General features: G+C 50.4%; 1 protein-coding gene across 1 annotated transcript; it reads right to left on the bottom strand.

The window, feature by feature from the left end:
- Nucleotides 1-3179: 3179 nt before the first annotated feature.
- Nucleotides 3180-9488, bottom strand: LOC131266200 (uncharacterized). The gene is made up of 2 exons (XM_058268594.1): nucleotides 4725-9488; nucleotides 3180-3323 (listed from the first exon to the last, which is right to left on the bottom strand). The coding sequence occupies exons 1-2, from the start codon at nucleotides 9486-9488 to the stop codon at nucleotides 3180-3182; spliced, it is 4908 nt and encodes a 1635-aa protein (XP_058124577.1).
- Between the last annotated feature and the right edge of the window lie 7427 nt (nucleotides 9489-16915).

Genomic DNA, 16915 nt, shown 5'->3' with positions numbered 1-16915 from the left:
AGCCAGCAGAAACACGGCGAGCGCTAGCGAGTGCCATTTAGCATTTCGTGAAAAACGCACAATATCATCGCGGCGAGCTGGCTCATTCATGAAACGATGCTCGGGCCGCACATCGCCGACGGGAGCCATAATTTAGGGTGAATATTTTTAGCCCACAAACACCGCACCCAGGTGTGAAAAGCCGGCGGAGAAAATTAAGCACGCATCAGCACGGGCAATGGCAGAGAAAAGCCGCATCGGCCGCGAACCGTTGATGATCAATTTAGCCCCATTCGTCATGCCACGCGAACCCTATGCCCCTTGCCTCGTCACACATACACACACACCCCAACACGTGCCCCTCGGATCGAACAGAATTTTCATCGTCCAACGACCACCTTATTCACGCCGCCAAATCATCTGGAGTTCATTAATTGTTTAGTTTCTCGCGCCACCTCGTTACGTTGTTGCCAGCGGCCCGTGACGTCATTGTGCTGCGTGGGTAGACTCGAGTGAACCACCTCCGGGACAATAAACCATCTGTAGCTTTTAAGAGCCGTTCGGTACACGCGTTTGCAGCTCATCCCTAAGTAAAACCGCTCGGGGTCCATCTTACGCACGGCGCAAAGTGGCAATGCGGTTTCTGTGCGTTTTTCACCGTTTTTCTTCCATTTTGCGAGAGTTTTCCTTTGCCAGGGAAAACGTGCGTGACGAATACGATGATAAAGTATCACGCTAAAGCGGCCATCCTGTGTGTAGCGCTCGTAATATCCATCAGCGAAGGTGAAATTGGCGCAGCGCGACTTTCGCATTACGTCTCCAAGTCCAAGTCGATCGTGAGTCCTAAGAACCGATGTTTTCAAAATGATTGCCAAATCTTCGAAGAAATCGAAGTTGTTTACGGAGAACTTGAATTAACAAATCCAGTAGACGGACGTCAGTTGTTGGCAAAAATTAATAAGTTATGACTCTCCAAGTCTTGGAAAAGTCACACATTTCCTTACGAGTCGTGTACCTAAAACCTAGAGTTGGTGTTGAGTGCAAGGGATTCCGAAAACTTTTACCTATGCTGTACTGAAACTATAAAATGGGTTTGACTCAGTAGTTTCAGTGAAAGGCACAATATAATGGTGGAATAAATAACACCCTTGACAAACTTCTGGCGAACTAATGGTAAGACTATCTCATGCTACCCAAAACCGATGACTCCCAATTGGAGAACCTTGTACGCAAGACTCACGGTGCGTGCGTTCGTGCTTGCCGGTGAGAAACCGTCCTAGAGAGAAGTTGGAGGATGGTTTATTTTTGGAATTATGCAACCAACCACCGCTTCGGTCCGCTTCGTCCCCGAAAGATCCTCATCCCCGATGTGCGCTCGATGCTTCGTCCCTTGCTAAGGAGACGTCAACGACTGACAGGCTGGTGGAGAAAACAGCGCTCAGACAAACTGGCACGCACTGGGAAACCGGCAGCATCACCGGCAGAGTGCAGTGTGAGCCGTAAAGATGATGGACGCACACGACGACGGATGATGCTGCGAGAAACGGCGATACGAGTTGGTGATCGTTAATCCGCTAATAGGTGTGCTCTCAGGCACATATAGCATCGGGACAAGCCCAGCAGGCTGATGACCGTAACGCCGGTCCGTTGTTGGTCCCTAAGTGTCCCGTTCGTCATCCACGCCAAGTGTCACGCACCGGCGAGCAATCATACTGCCTTTAGCTCGACGCGGAGGGAGAGTGACACATGAGCCAATTTGGGTCCGATCCAATGGCGAATCGTCTAATGAGAGCTAATGAAACAGCAAAATGCTATTTACACCACCGGACTAGGGTGGGCCCGGCTCCATAAACGATCTCATGTACGCATATTTATTTCACGCCACCGGGCGGAAGACATCCCGCCGTAGCGCTGCATCTCGTGACGTACGTGATGACAGAGCGACAGGGACACTCGGGGGCCCCGGGAGGGTTCGCAAGAAGCTGAGCGAATTTCAATGAACTCCACCAAATTGGCTGGCGTTTATGTGCGCAAGAAAACAAACATCGTTTCGATCGAGTTTTACGACCGATCGTTTCGGGGCACTGGCCTGCGGAGTTGTCTGCAAACCGACGAAATGGTCGGGTGGTGTCGTAATGGACGGATTACTATGGATATTTACTTCCCTTTCTTTCGTTCTGTAGCTTTGTTTGTTCCTGAATGGAGTATATTCATTCCAAGCAGTGACTTCAAAGAAGTACCAAGTGGAGGCGCAATGTTATACTTTTTCCTCCCAACATCGATACCGTTTGTTTAGATGTGTATTCTTACGTTCCTCTCCACGGGATCGGGTGTTGCATAACTTACAGCTACACGCCATCCACCGAAAGTGGGTCAAGCGCGGAAATATCTGACATTTGCGAGAATTTCGCCAAAGTTTCTTGTAGCGTCCTGTTATGACAGCTTCGCTTCGCAGCTTTCCGGGTAATTCTAGAGTTTGCGGTCCGGTGACCCCATTATGTGGTGTTACTTTAAAATTTGCCTCAGCATTGCGTGTAGATGCATCGAAGTTTTGCTAAGGCACCCTTCCAAATGTCCCTTGAAGAGGAATCTAGGCGACCTTGTCGGACATTCTTCGATCCGAGACCGTTGAAGGTAGGTGGAGGAATCTCCAGCGAACTACGTAGTCTACCGCATGGTCCATTACGTCTATTAGGACAGACAAGCCGTGATTTATGTACTGTAGGACACAACTTCATTCGATGAGTAATGACTTTATGAGTAGACCTGTTTGAGGTCCGCTTGAGTCACCAGATGGGTTTGAATAGCACTGATGTCCCGAAAGATGAATGTGTGTTCAGGTGATATATCACTTGCGCGTGTCACAACGTTTCATTGGAAAGGACGAAATGTGGCCTTAAGTATCTTAACGAAAATCGAAAGAAAAACACATGGTTTAAAGAGTACTTTATTGTAGTTAATTTACATCTCCACGCTCTGGTCGAAATATGTGTACATCCGTGTAATTTCAGTTCAGCATTTGTAGTCGCAACTTTTCAATCAAGCGATTAGATCACTCGCATTGGAAGCTTGGTATGCACTACACCTTATCAAACTAGTTAGTAAACTAGGCAAAAGAAATGTTTAAAAATAAATGACATGCCCTAAACTTAAACACTAGCACGGCAGCGGTAAAGCAAATGTATATGCGTGTCCTTCCATCACTTCCAGTTCCAGTCGTGCACGTTCGCACGGGACGGCGTCCGATGGATCGAGTCCCGGCTGCTGGATCGATAGCAGGTTGCCGGTTCACGACCCTGCGCAAGCGAGGCCTTGATCGCTATCCTCATTGCCATCGGTAGAGTCTGTAAGAGGAGAGAGAGAGTGGCCCCGGTGGAGGAGCAGTTAAGATCACGTCGATCGTGGTAGCATAGATCATTAAAGTCGACGAACCGCAGATGTTCAGCTGTCGGGAAAGTGCCTTCCTCGGTACAAAGTGCGACCAGGAAGAAGGCAGACTAGACTGGCTGGAATCAGTTTCATCGCACAAGCAAATCGGTCGATCCCAGACGGGCCAGCCGTTTCCTCAACCGCTTCCTTCTGCTCGGATCCTTTCGAGAACCCAACATACCCTTTTAAAGGCACTATTTATAGACGACCCATTCGACGACGCGAGCGAACGCGTGCGAGCTGAATTTTATATCGATGTCTGCGTGTACCCCTAGCTAACCGAACCGCCTAGAGTCAACGAGACCGAAGATAACGGCTAGTTTGCACACGAAGCCGGTAGCATGATCCATTACTTAGACCACTGATGAGTTTTTCGGACGAAAGGAAACCATGCGCAATGGTTCAGCAAGGTGCTGTAGGCAGCATAAAGTCACTTGGTTTTAATTTGCGTGCGTCTTCAAGAGCCGTACAGTGCTAAAAATAGTCTTCGAACGAAAGCAACGAAAAAATGCCTTCACACAATATCGACCATCCACGTAATGTTTGCCATTATCAACGGCGCGACCGTGATGTTCACTAATGGGTGATTTTCGGTCGAATACTGACGCGTCGAGGGCAGGGGTTAGAGGAGGTACTACAGTATTTTTTTTTGCTTCTGTTTCTCTCTCGGAACAGTTGCGATAAACAAATGCAGATGTTTTTGGTTCCGTAGTTGATATTTTTCCGAATGCAAACTGAGGTAACAAGTTCTAAGGCGAATGAACCTCACCGTGCTCTGAGGATGCATACTGACGTGGAATGTTGTTTATCTATCCATCATCGAACTGAGTCGATGATGTGTGGGCAAATTCGACGGATCTATTAGCGGATGGTACCGAAACCAGCGATATGAAAATATCTTTATTTTGCGAATTGTCAAACTCTTTAAAAGAAAAAAAAAAAAACTACGAGCCTGGCATTTTGCAGTCCCCGATTCACGAACCAATAAAAGTGTGAAGATTTATCACCAACAACAAAACCGTTCTCGGAATTCGATATCTAAACTTGCGGGGAATCGGAAATTCCCCGAGAGATTGTAATTTTTCTACCGTCACAATCCATCAAGGAGCGTAGGTGCTGCCAAAGGTGAGGGCTAGCCCCGAACAAAATAAAACCTGTCAACTGTCAAGCGGCTGTCCTTCAAACGCGTAGGTCGGTCGGGCGGATCGTCTATAATTAGTGCACACACAGGCGCACCCGTTGGCGCTGTGTTTCGGTAGTTCGCGGGTTCTCGGGATGTAGGTTCCGATTGTGTCAATGGCTCTCGCGTGTCCTACCTTAACATTGTCTGCCGGTACGCTCGGGTGTGCGTACAGCTTCTGGTGTGCGATCGGACTGGGCTGCGTATGGCGCTGCTGCTGCTGGTGGTGAAATTGCTGATGGTGGTTTGGGACGGAAGTGTGCTGAAGCGATAGCGGCTGATGGTGAAGATGCGGAAGATGTGGAAGATGCTGATGCAAGGGGCCGCTGCTCGGGTGGAAACCATTCATGGGTGGAAATTTACGGGTCACTAGACGCGGACTGTAAGACTCCTGGCGTTCCAGCTTATTGCGCGGTGTGCTGCCGATTCCGTTGTAAGTCTTAGGTGAGGCCGTCCCGTTGGTGGTTCTCTGTGAGCCACGGCGAGATAGGGGCGGCCGGTAGAAGTAGGCAGAGTCATCGAGCACGTCTAACCCATCGTGACTGCTGCTACTGGTGCTGAAGGTGTCGCACGTGTCCGGTTCCTCCTGGAACTCGCAGGTGTACATCGAGAAGCGGTGCACGAACTTGGGCGTTATACGTAACGCCGACAGTACATTGAGTGGCTGGAAGTGTCGTATACCGTCCTCATCAAGCACGGTATAGGCGATCTTGCCGGCTAGAACTTCATGACTCGATTCGCGTGGTATTACCGCCTGGAAACCACGTTTGATGATCAGGAAGGCCCGAGGGCAGCGTCGCAGCGTCTTGCCACCAACACCACCGCCTCCGCTCTTCAGGAAGAACTCCTCGATAGCGAGTTGGTTGTTGGTGTAGAACAGCGAAAGAGGCACGTCACGAGATGTCTCGAGGGCGAGCTTACGGGCAGGCGCATACGACAGCGCTCCACTTTGGCGGATCAGTTCACGGAGCTTATCACTCTTGGTGGCGTGTCCGGGTGTCTTCTCGAGCCCATCCATCAGCTCCCGATACTCATCATCGTCTTCGGCTAGCTGCTCCATGATCAACACCCTGTTTATGATGGTGAACAGCTCGTCTTCCCGGTGCAGATCGCGCAGCGCCTCGGGATGCGTTCGAAGGTACTGGAACGTTTCCGCCTCCTTTGTGTGCCCCAGTGCCTGTGCCAGTCCTTCCGACTTGCGGAGAAGTGCACGGAGTGCATCCTGCGATCCGCCATCTTCCAGCATTTCGCCAAGCGCAGCCTGCGCACGATCCTGAATACCCTCGACCAGTGCCGTCTGCAGGATCTCCGAGATATTGACGCTATCCTCGACCACGCCCGAGCTCTTCAGGCTGGTGACAATCGACTTGAACAGATGCTCGTCCTTTTTGAGTAGGTTAACAAACGCCTCCGACATTCCTCCGTTGTCCAACAACTGACAGAACTCCTCGATGGCGTCACGGTTCTGCTCCAGTGGCAGTTCTTGTTCGATCGCTTCCCCATCACCGCCTCCGATAAGCGCAGTCAGTGTTTTAAGCTTCTGGTCAATGTTGTTGCGCACGATCGTTCGATTGACCACGCCGAGTAGGTAATCCACAGCGCCAGGAGACTCCACGACGTGCTGAAGTTCCTCCACCGTATACTCGCCAGTCGATGCCTTAATGGCGTCCGCAATGATCTCGTACATGGTGCGCGTAGGTGCACCGTCACTCGGGACTTCGGCGAGGATCGCAGCTAGGTTGGAGGCGAGTGACTCCACCACTCCAATTGAACCGTTACATACACCTCCGTCCATCGGTCCGTCGGTGGTGGCGTTGGCATTGTACTGTAGCGACTCCAGGTCCACCTTCCTGCAGACAGCCTTCAGCCCATCGAAGATGGTCTCGAGTGCGTCAAGGCCTGCACCGGGTAGGTTGTTCTCGGCCAGGAAGTGTTGCAATGCTTGACGCTCCTTGGTGCTTTCGAGCACGTAGTCGACGGCGGATGCTTCCACCTGGCGGCCGATCGGCATGCCGGACTGAGCCAAACTAGCTAACATTGCCGTATCCAGAGCGCTCACTACCAGCGATGTCTCGCCAGGAACTCCGTCAACAAGGGTTGGTCCCGGACCGCTCGGTTTGAGTAGCTTCAGCTCTTCTGGTGTGACGGTGAAGCTTTGCACCAGGAACTCCTCGTCACCATCGTCGGTATCTTTGAGATCGGGTGCGACAAATCTTGGTCCATCAGCCGTCTGCACGATTCGACCCGGGATGAAGGTAACTTTGTCGGCCGACTCGACCACACGGCCTGGCACAAAGCGTGGCCCGTCGTCGGTGTCTACGATCTGACCCGGCACGAACCGCTCTCCATCGTCGTCGGTGCTGATCACCTGGCCCGGGATGAAGGTAGGACCGGCGCGTGTATTGATGATTTGGCCCGGAACGAACCTCGGGCCATCCGGCGTCGCCATTGTCTGACCCGGAACAAACTTCGGCCCACTCTTGGTCTCGATGATCTGACCCGGGACGAACTTCATTCCCTCGGACGTTTCGATCACCTGACCCGGTACAAACTGCTCGCCTTTGTCGGTCAGAACCACCTGACCAGGTATGAACCCATCGTCTTCAGTCTTGATGCCCGGGATGAACTTGGCGTCCGCTTGTTGACGCACCAGCTTACCCGGGACCACCTTACCCTCGGGTAGATGCTCGCGTCCGATGCGTTCCGGGAAGAACTCCACCCCGGCATCGTTCTGCACCAGATGGCCAAAGACGCAGATTGACGGTTCGCTGCTCTCTAACCTCTCGCCATCCACCACCAATCCCACCGGTGACGCCTCACTGAACCGCACTGCATCGATGGTGCGGGCAATCTCGAACTCCACAACTCCCGATGGACCGACGCTCGTCGTTCCCGGCATAAACACCGCACCGTGCTTCGTTACTACCACCTGTCCCTCGACGAACTTGGAGCCCTCCTTGGTGTCGATGTTGACTCCGGGCACAAACCGTCCATCCTCACCGGCCACGCCTGGAACGAACGACTCTCCGACGTACTGACCTGGCACGAACTTGGCTCCCTCCGGCGTAACGATCGTTTTGCCCGGCACGAACCGGTCCTCTACCGTTTGTCCCGGCACGAACACCAGCTCACCCGGATGGTCCGGATTCGGTACGTTCTGGCCGGGGATGAACCGTTCCTTGCCTTGCACGGTAATGGTTTGGCCCGGAACGAATTGTAGTCCCTGGGGCGTTTCGATGGGTTGACCCGCAACAAACACTCCCGTCCGCTCGTCCGTCACTCCCGCGACAAACTTGGTAACGCCCTCGGGTGTCACGATCGTCTGACCTTGTACGAATCGAGGCTCCCCGCCCACGGTGAGCACCTGTCCACAGACGAACTGGCCGTCGATGGCTCGACCCGCAACGAAGCCGACCTTCGGCTGGACCTCGCCCGGGATGAACTGCACCGTACCGTCATGCCCGGTTATCGTCACGCCAGGCACAAACTCCAGCGTACCGGGTGGGGAGGCTCCCGGAAGCGATTGTCCCGGCACGAAGGTGGCCTTACCACCGACCATCACCATCTGACCGGGCACGAACACCGGCTGATGGTTCACGACGAGTCTCACTCCGGGAACGCCGTTCACTTCCGTTGGTTGGGCTTGCGCGAGATGTGCTACGATCGAGGCGAGATCATCCAGGTGGGGAAGCAGTTCGGCACCTTCGCCACCCGCCAGCCGCTCGTCAACGTGGGCCAACGTGTCCAGCACCTCGGATCCCAACGCGGCCAGCGCTTTAGCCCGGTCCGGTCGTAGTTCTACGCGAACCGGACTTATCACTCCAACGTAAGAAGCGGCTTCGAGTCCAGAGCAGCGTTCCAGCTGGGAGGGATCGACCTGGGATCGTGTCGCGGGTAGCTGCACCGGGACCACGTTCAGGACCTTCGGCAGTACCTCCACCGTACCCCGTACCGCACCTCCAGCACCCTGTTCAGCCGCCTCACGTTCGAGCGTGCTCCAATCCCAGGATTCGATCAGAGGCTTCACCAGATCGGCCAGTTCCGGCGGACCCTGCTCCAACAGGTGCCCATTGAGCTGCAGTGCGTGTAGCTTCTCGGCCCTCTGCCGCTCCCTGCGCTCCACCGCAAGCCGGGCCGCTTTCTCCCGGTGCTCCTCGATGAACCGTTGCTCCTCTTCAGCCGCCTCGTCCTGCACCTTTTCCTTTTGCTCGAAAATGTTCGCGATGCTCGACAGTGCCGCACCGCCCTTCGGCCGTGGCCGCTTTGCCTCCTCCTGTTCCCGCCGCTTAATCACCTCCGCCCGCGGGCCCTCCCCTTCGTACAGTTCGCCGAGCATCGACGACGCCTCCTCGACCGCACGCAGCGGAACGCTCACGCTGTTGCCCTTGCGCAGCTTGATCAGCAGCTTGTCGGACTCCTTCGCCAGCAGCACGTCCCGCACGTCTCCATCGCGCACCGCTGCCTCCAGCCGGGCCGGAAACACCAGCCCGTAGCTCCGCTCGTCCACCCGGTACACGTACAGGCCCTGCTCGAGCGGTTTCGTCTTCGCCTGCAGGATGGCGCTCAGGTTGCGCTGCGCCTCATCGTCATCGTCCAGCACCGGGAGCACGTACCGGAACGCGCAAAGTACCGTGTGCTTCCGGCAGCCGTACGCGTCCGTCGGCTGGTAATGGTGCGGATCCAGCTCGGCCGACACGTTCGTCACCCGGCAGCGGTCTTTGCCAGAGCCGCCCGCACGCACCAGCGACACCGGGATGAAGTGGTGCGATGGCAGCCCATACGCCTTGCCCGTCACCCTGCAGAAGCGTTTGGCGGCGGCCGGTGAAATTGGCGGCAGCATCGGGAAGTAGTTTGGTTTCGGTAACGAGCGACATTTTCCCGTTATCCTACAGAACGACATGATTCTTGAGATGTGGGTGGAACTCGTTCGACTCGTTGACTCACTGCACACCAACACAATTGGCCACTTCTTACTCTCAGTTCAAATTGGTTGTTTTTTACAACAATCCCTAAACTAGCAGCTGTTGTTGTTTGTCTCGTTTGTTATCGCTTTATTTGATGTTGTTTACGTTCCTTAAAAACTGATTTTAAGTTAACTGCACCACGAATTTGAGCGATCACTTTTTACACCTCAGAAAGGCAGTACGAATTTTCTCACCGGAGCTTGTATATATCATTTTCCAGACCACCACGAATCGGTATGATCACGTTCCTTCCAATTGGCTTAGTAATGCGTGTGTGCGTTTTTAATTCGTTCCTTCTCACGTGTTGCTGTTCTCACGCACTTAATCAAACACACACACACTCACACTCGCTACAACTCGACCGCCGGTGAGTCAATGTAAGGAGTGTTGATTTCCGCGTGCGTGGAAAATCCGATGCGGCCCGGACCCTAGGGGGATGAGTGGACGGGAGGGATGTTTATTTTCGGCCGCCGTGCATCAATTTCCACCGTGGCTCAGGAGAAGGTGCGTGCGTTCCCGTTGCGTTGCATTCGGATAAACGGACGCCTGCCCTCCCCGAAACCAGTTTCCCAATCCGAAACCGATTCAACCCGGAATTCGTTCGCAATCGGAACGCGCAATCGATCGGGATGCTCTTTCTCTGCTGGCCCGGGCAAGTGGTTGCGCCTGTTACGTCTGTTGCGTTCGTGCGTTCCTTTCCGTCAGCAACTTGAAGCCGGGTGCGCCCGGGAGTTTATGGTTCGAAGGGTGGCGATCGTAAAACATGCACCAAAAATCGCTGCACAGTTAAATCGGGGTTGGACTTTCATGGATTTTTCGTGTTCGCTGGTGTTCCTCAAGCCAACGAAACCTCTTTTCTCCTGCTGTTTTAGGCTATTTGTAGCACGAATTTTTTACTGAACTAGGTAGAGCTTGGAACATACACTCTATGTTTTGTTGTGTTTTAGTTTCGTACTCGTTGATCGGGAATCGTGTTTACTGCCTTCTTGCAGTATTTAATATTCCCTTCGGTAACCGATTTGTTCCCTCCTTCAAAGGCGAAACGACGCACAAGACAAAAACGCAGCAAAGGGGAACTAAAAATATCACAAATTCTTTCCTCGATTCCGTTGCTGCCTTTGACGGACTGACTGACTGATGGTCGCCAAAGGAGCAAAACAACGCGACCAAATGTCCTCGGGGGGGCTTTTCGGTTGCAGCAAAGTGTCGTGGGAGCCAAAAAATATCGCTGGCTCGACTCCGGGTCGTCGGGTTGGTTTTTGTTTGACAGGACACGACAGCTAGCGAGCGGACGGTGATTTTTCCTGGCAGAAATCGTTCTTCCTTTTCCCCGGGTGTTTTTTTTTTGTTTGCCACGTGTGACACGCTTGCTTCACTTTCAATTTTCGATAATTAATACACTTGTTCTCCCCCCGGACAACGATGCCATGAAGGGCGAGACAGTTATAGTCCGTCTCCCGATTTACTTTTCTTAGTTAGTTTCATGCACTAGCCTTTTAATTGAAAAGGTCGTAAAGCTTTCCTTTCGCCTTTAATACATTTTTCACCTTGAGTGCATTTATCACATTTGAGTGTAGCTTCGTTTTCGCGTTTGAGGCACTATTTTATGGCACTTTTTGTTTTATCACACTTTTGACTATCTATTAACACATTTCATTTTCGTTTGATCCGTTGTCCCGACGCGTGTTCACCATCGATCGAGCAAACCCGTCCAACTCGTCTCGGGCTAACTGACTGACTGGCTGACTGACTGGGTGAATTTTTCCTTCACTGCCCCGGTCTCGGAAAACTCGCGTATGCCTTCGGGAGCGAACGCCGGGTGTTTAAATATATATCATATCTGTTTTCCCTCCCGGTGCTGGGCGTACTTTCTCGAATGAAGATCACTTACTCTCAACTCTCCCATTCTGTGTAGAGAGAAAATGAGCATCGGTCGTGTCTCTTGGATGCTTCGCTTGTTGTGGGTCGTTTTTCTGATGTTACAAGGAATGATCACTCACCTGACCGGGGAGAAATTTCCCCTTCACGATCGGCTTTTCTTTTTCAAACATTGCGTGGCGAGCACGTGACTCATGCCACCGGAAAATCTACTAGTTGGGACTCTTAATCTTTTTTTGAAAATTTAGCTGAGAATCAAAATCCTCTCTCCAATTCTTTTGGATCATCACCTTTGCATCACGGAACGGGAACTTTTCAATTCATCTGCCACGAGCTCAGGTGAAAAAGGTGAGCAGTTTTTTTAAGTTCCTTTTTTGTTCGGTCCAACGCCGTGTTCTCGTGATGGGATGAAAACATTCCGAGTGAGGGTTGAAAAGGTGTAAAATCGTCAGTCGAGCGTTCAGTGCGGTTAAATTGGACCATGATGGATGATTCATGGCAGGGATGAGGGTTGAATTTTACTGCTTCTTGTCCCTAAGAAGTGGGTGAACTGTTGTGGTTATGAAAAAACAAGTTTGTGGAAGATTTGTTTTTTGTTTGCTTTTCGTGAAGTTTACATGTCTTTCTTGGCAAACCTTGAACCGTGGAAGCAGATGTGCAATTTCGAACGAATTTACAAGTATAATCAAGAAAGTGCTGGAGTTTACCCCACCATCGGCCACGGGATGTGACGGAAAATGGGAGCATTTGTAAACAATCAATCCTGTGTTCTATAGCTCACAGAGATTAACATTTCCCTTGAGGAAATGGGACTGAAATCTGCCATTAATCATTCACAGATTGGTTCGATGCTATGTTACCAAAGAACAAAGCACCGATATATGAAACCGATCGATTGACAACGGGTGCTTTTCTTTTCCATTTTGATTGGTTCCCGCTGTGATTAAGAGATGAGTCTGCACAAAACCTTTATTTTGGACGTAAATAAATCTGTCCGAGCGAACGGCGACGGATAGGAAACATCCTTCGGTGTTGCCAGTTTTCCGTTCAAATAATGTCATCCAATGGTGGAAAATCCAATTAGCAAAGCTTCCCCGAAGATGCATGCTATCGTGGTTGCACGAAACAGTTGGTGAACAAGAAAGAAACAACTTTCGAGTGGGGAAAAATTACTCACCGAACGGTTCTTTCACGCACGGTTTTTACAACACATCCACAAGGAAAAACGTTGCTAATTGTAAAACATGACGGGCAACCTTGTCAGCATCGCGCACCCGGCGGTTGCAGATTTCAATTAATCAACCAATAAAGAGACAGTGTTTGTGTCACCGAGTGAATGGTGGTTTCGGGTTTCCCACACTTTTGACTTTCCAAAAAGAACCAGTTAATTTGTGTCCTTGTGGCAGGTTTCCCGTTCATTGCTGTCGCAGTATTTCTTTAAAAAGAATATACCACAATTTTTAAATCCGTTCCACTGGCGTCCCTGTAACATAAAGTAATCGTTCATAAATCGCTTATCACATGCCTAAAACCGGTCCTTTGGCCACTTAAAACCCACAAACAAATGCATTTTTCTTTCGCGTTGGGATAAATCTGTCAATCCAAGCCTGATCATTGTAAAAAAACGAAACAAATCGGAACCATCTGTGCCGTTGCGTGTTTTCATTTGACTATTTTCGTCGGCAAGGAGGCTGGAAAAGTAGGTTGAAACCGATAATCATTTACATATGCTTGCTTTATTATACGATTGAAGATTCGCGATCATCAAGAAAATCTTCACAAACATTGCGGCGTATAACGTAACGAAGTATTTCTATTTTTGGCACGTACTTTTAAAACTGAAATCAAAAATTGGATACTGTTCTCCCCTACGGTTCCGAAATACCCGTAGAGAAAGTTTTTTGTACTTGGAAAAGTTCCCTGAAACATGAGCGCCACGTTCGAGCGCCTAAACTAAATGAGCCATCACACAGAAAGGATGAATGCTGGTTCCTGGTTACCGGTTTAATTTTCCCACCGGTTTTCTCTTTTGCTGTCGTTGGCAACCGAAAGGAAAAGCCGGCTCGGCCTGTCAGACGTGCTGGCACTTCGTTCGTCGCACGACGCTGATTGATTTACGATGCTCGATCGCGGGAAGCAAGTTGAACTCGATCAAGGTTCGGTGCGCGGCAAAGGTCACCCTGCTTCGTTCGGATTGATGATGGAGGCTTGGTCATCACCTCCATCTTGGGTGCAGCTCATTTTTCAGATGACGACCATGCCGGAGCGAGACGGCTGATGGATGGTATGTGACAGTTGGCCATTTATCCGGGTTGGTTTCCGTTTTTCTTAAATTACGGTACACAACCGCGAGCTCGAGGCGGACGTTTGCACTCCGGAACCGACGGGAAAATTAATGCCACCGGTGGCGGCGTTGCACCCGGATGCAACCGAAAGCGGTGCATGTCGCTAGGTGCAAGCTATCAACCGAAGGCGTCGACTGACTGATGGCAGATTAAGTGCACCATCGCGGATGGAAAGGTGAAGTTGCGTTTCTTTTTGCATTTTTGTAATATCAGGCGTGTTTGTTTTTCTGCCCTTGCTCGGAAACGATAGCACGCTTATGAGGAAACCCCTTTTTTTCGACGCTTTCCAAGATGGCCTTAATTTTTCTCCGTCTTAACTCGCGGTTTAATGAGGGGGAACGGTGTGATAAGTGTTCCGGATGTATATGCGCTCTTAAATTGGCAAATGTGACAGTACGGTGGTGGACAGGACGACGTTGGTGTAAAAATACGTCAACCCTCAAATGAAGCGTGCCGGAAAAGGGTGAGCGTAAAAAGTGAGCAATTGATGCGAATCAGTTCTGTGCAGTTTGTTGGAGAAGAAAAGAAAACATTCTACAGCTACCTTGACGTGGTTTAACCTCAAGTAGAAAGAAAACCCAACCTAGAGGCACGTGGATCGGCGATCATGAACAGGATTCGTTCATTAGTTGTTGAAATTTGAGCAACATATCATTTAACATCATTAAAACTACAAACATCCTAATAAAGTCACTTTTAATGCAATGAATCAGAGCTCACATTTCGCGTCACTCACCACGCCAGAAGGACCTAGAACATTTTTCGCGTTGTTTTCAAATCTGCATCTGGCAAGAAGTTATTGTTGTGCCATCGTATGCTGCAGCCGTAGCCAGCGTTAAGCGTTTTTGGCGTCGTTGCATGCTGAAGATAAATTCTTTCCGCTCGGCTGTGTGCTCGCTATGGCACAACCAAACATAGCGCATCCGCCCAAGGGCACTGTTACACATCTGGCATGCATCATGTCTTCGAACTTCCTTCCTTTTTCACAACTTTCTTTCTTTTCGCTGCCGTGATGAATAGAAGCACCGGGCTGAAGATGCTCTACACAAACTACCTCTGGCAAATGATCAATTCGGGAAGAGAGGCACTTAAGGTGAAACGGTGATAAATAAAATTGCAGGTCTTATATTTGAAGGATCACAGTGCGAACTAACTTATCACGTGCATGAATCATAGGAGATCATATAACGTTCATTAATTAATCAATAAAGTTAAACAACATTAAAGAGAACACGTAAAATTATATTTTTTTTTAAATTAATCAACTCACTACCCACGTTATCTGATTTGAATTATAAGGTTTACATACTGAACTGAAAATGTAAAATACTGTGTTTAGAGTTTTTTGGCAACGGAAGCTAGTATAAATTGTAGATGTCAAATGAGAGCCAAAAACGACCATGCGCCTCCATTGACCATGCGCCTCCATTGACCATGCGCCTCCATCGGAAGTGAATCGAGGAGCGTTTGCTTGTAATTTAATCAAAAAAAAAAAATGTAATTACCACTTCAACAAGGACCAATGTATATATCAGACCACCACAGGGTTGTGGTGGCTTTGGTCTATGATTTATTTGATGTGGAAAAAAGGCACAGCAATGATTTATGGTGCATTAAAAGATATGAAAAGATCACATTTATTCCTTTTTGATGGATTGAAAACACTCGAAGCGAACGAGTCAGACTTTCTGCAAAAGAGTCATACGATATGGTTGTACAAAAATAGAACGAATTCAGCACGAGCTAATTGCGATTATTAGTACGATCACAAAATAAATTCCGACCCACGAAGCTCCCATACGGCACTGATGAAATAGGTACTGGATGAAGTCATAGTGTCGTGTTGCATCGAACTACAGTTAATCTCCCCCTCCGCACGATGACACCTCGCTTGTTCGTCTTGTCAAACGATACACGAGCGAAAGGACGTCTTAATCGGGCGTGCGTCAAACGCACCACCGGTGGCGGATGCAGTTGGGCTTTACTTGTCAGCCGGATCAAGCCCCGAAAACAGGTGAGCCAGAGTTTAATGCGACCCATGTGCCGCTCGCCACCCGTCCCGATTCATTACACTTCCCCTTCTAAACGCTGCGTATAAAGCGGCGATGAGCCGTGAACGATTTAACACTCCCGCACGCCCGTGTTTTGCTCCCTGCCAGATGATCCTCGCTGGGGCCGGCCGATTAGCAGCTTAGGTCACTGCTCTGTTGAAATTGCATCGTTGCAGTGAGCGTTTTCCTTAATGCCACTGAATGCTCCCAGATGTCGCTAGTGTCGCGCAAAAGTTCGATGCATTCAGAATGGTCGCCAGAGTGCGCTAGCAGCAGGCGGGAAAATGTATAAGTTTTTCCACTGACGGAAAATGTATCCGACCACACGCAGCTTTAAATCTTGCGCACAATGTTCGCGTTGACTCGACGGCTCAGCGAAAAAAAAGTGCAAAACCAAGACACGATCAAACGAGATAATTTATTTTTAAAAACAGCCACCTTCATCACTTGCAAACCGTCCGCAAGAGGTGGCCAAACCCGAGACCTGCGTCCGAGCTCCTGTCTTCGTGGTCCGGGGTGTGAAACCCCCTTCGCTGTGGGTGCGGGACGGAGGTCGGGAGGAATGTGAAAATCGTTTAATTGCTGTGTCGCCGACGGACGCCGATCATGGTGTTTTTTTTGTTTTTTTTTCTGCAAGTTGGCGCCTCCGCTTGTCGAACATTCTTTCGCCCTTGGGCGAAAAGGAATGTATCGAGTTTGAAAAGGATTTTTATGACCCTCACTGAACGCAATCCATTCGGTATCGGTCCGAGTATGACGAATGCGACGAAAGGTTAATATTTCGCAACAAAATGTAGAGGGGACGATTTGAAGGACCACCGATTGTCACCTACCTTAAATCCCTCGCTGGGATTGTCGTCGTCGGATTCGTTGGGATCGTTGGAGTAGCGCAGGCCGGAGGGTGTCGTGTTGCATGGACGATAGTGGTAGATCGGTCGGGTCGCCAGTCGCTGGGACTCAGGACGGGCCGCAACACATTCGGGCTCCCGAAGTCGCTGCGGGGCGGGCTGTGTTGGCGCGGGGTGTTTCGGTGGCGAAACGGCGGGGGACGCCTGCGATGAGCGGTGCTGGCGTTTCGTCGGCAGAAGG

The sequence above is a fragment of the Anopheles coustani genome, chromosome 2 (assembly GCF_943734705.1).
Source record: "Anopheles coustani chromosome 2, idAnoCousDA_361_x.2, whole genome shotgun sequence".
Classification (NCBI taxonomy): Eukaryota; Metazoa; Arthropoda; class Insecta; order Diptera; family Culicidae; genus Anopheles; species Anopheles coustani.
The sequence above is the reverse complement of the archived record's forward strand: the minus strand, read 5'-3'. Positions and strand labels throughout refer to the sequence as shown.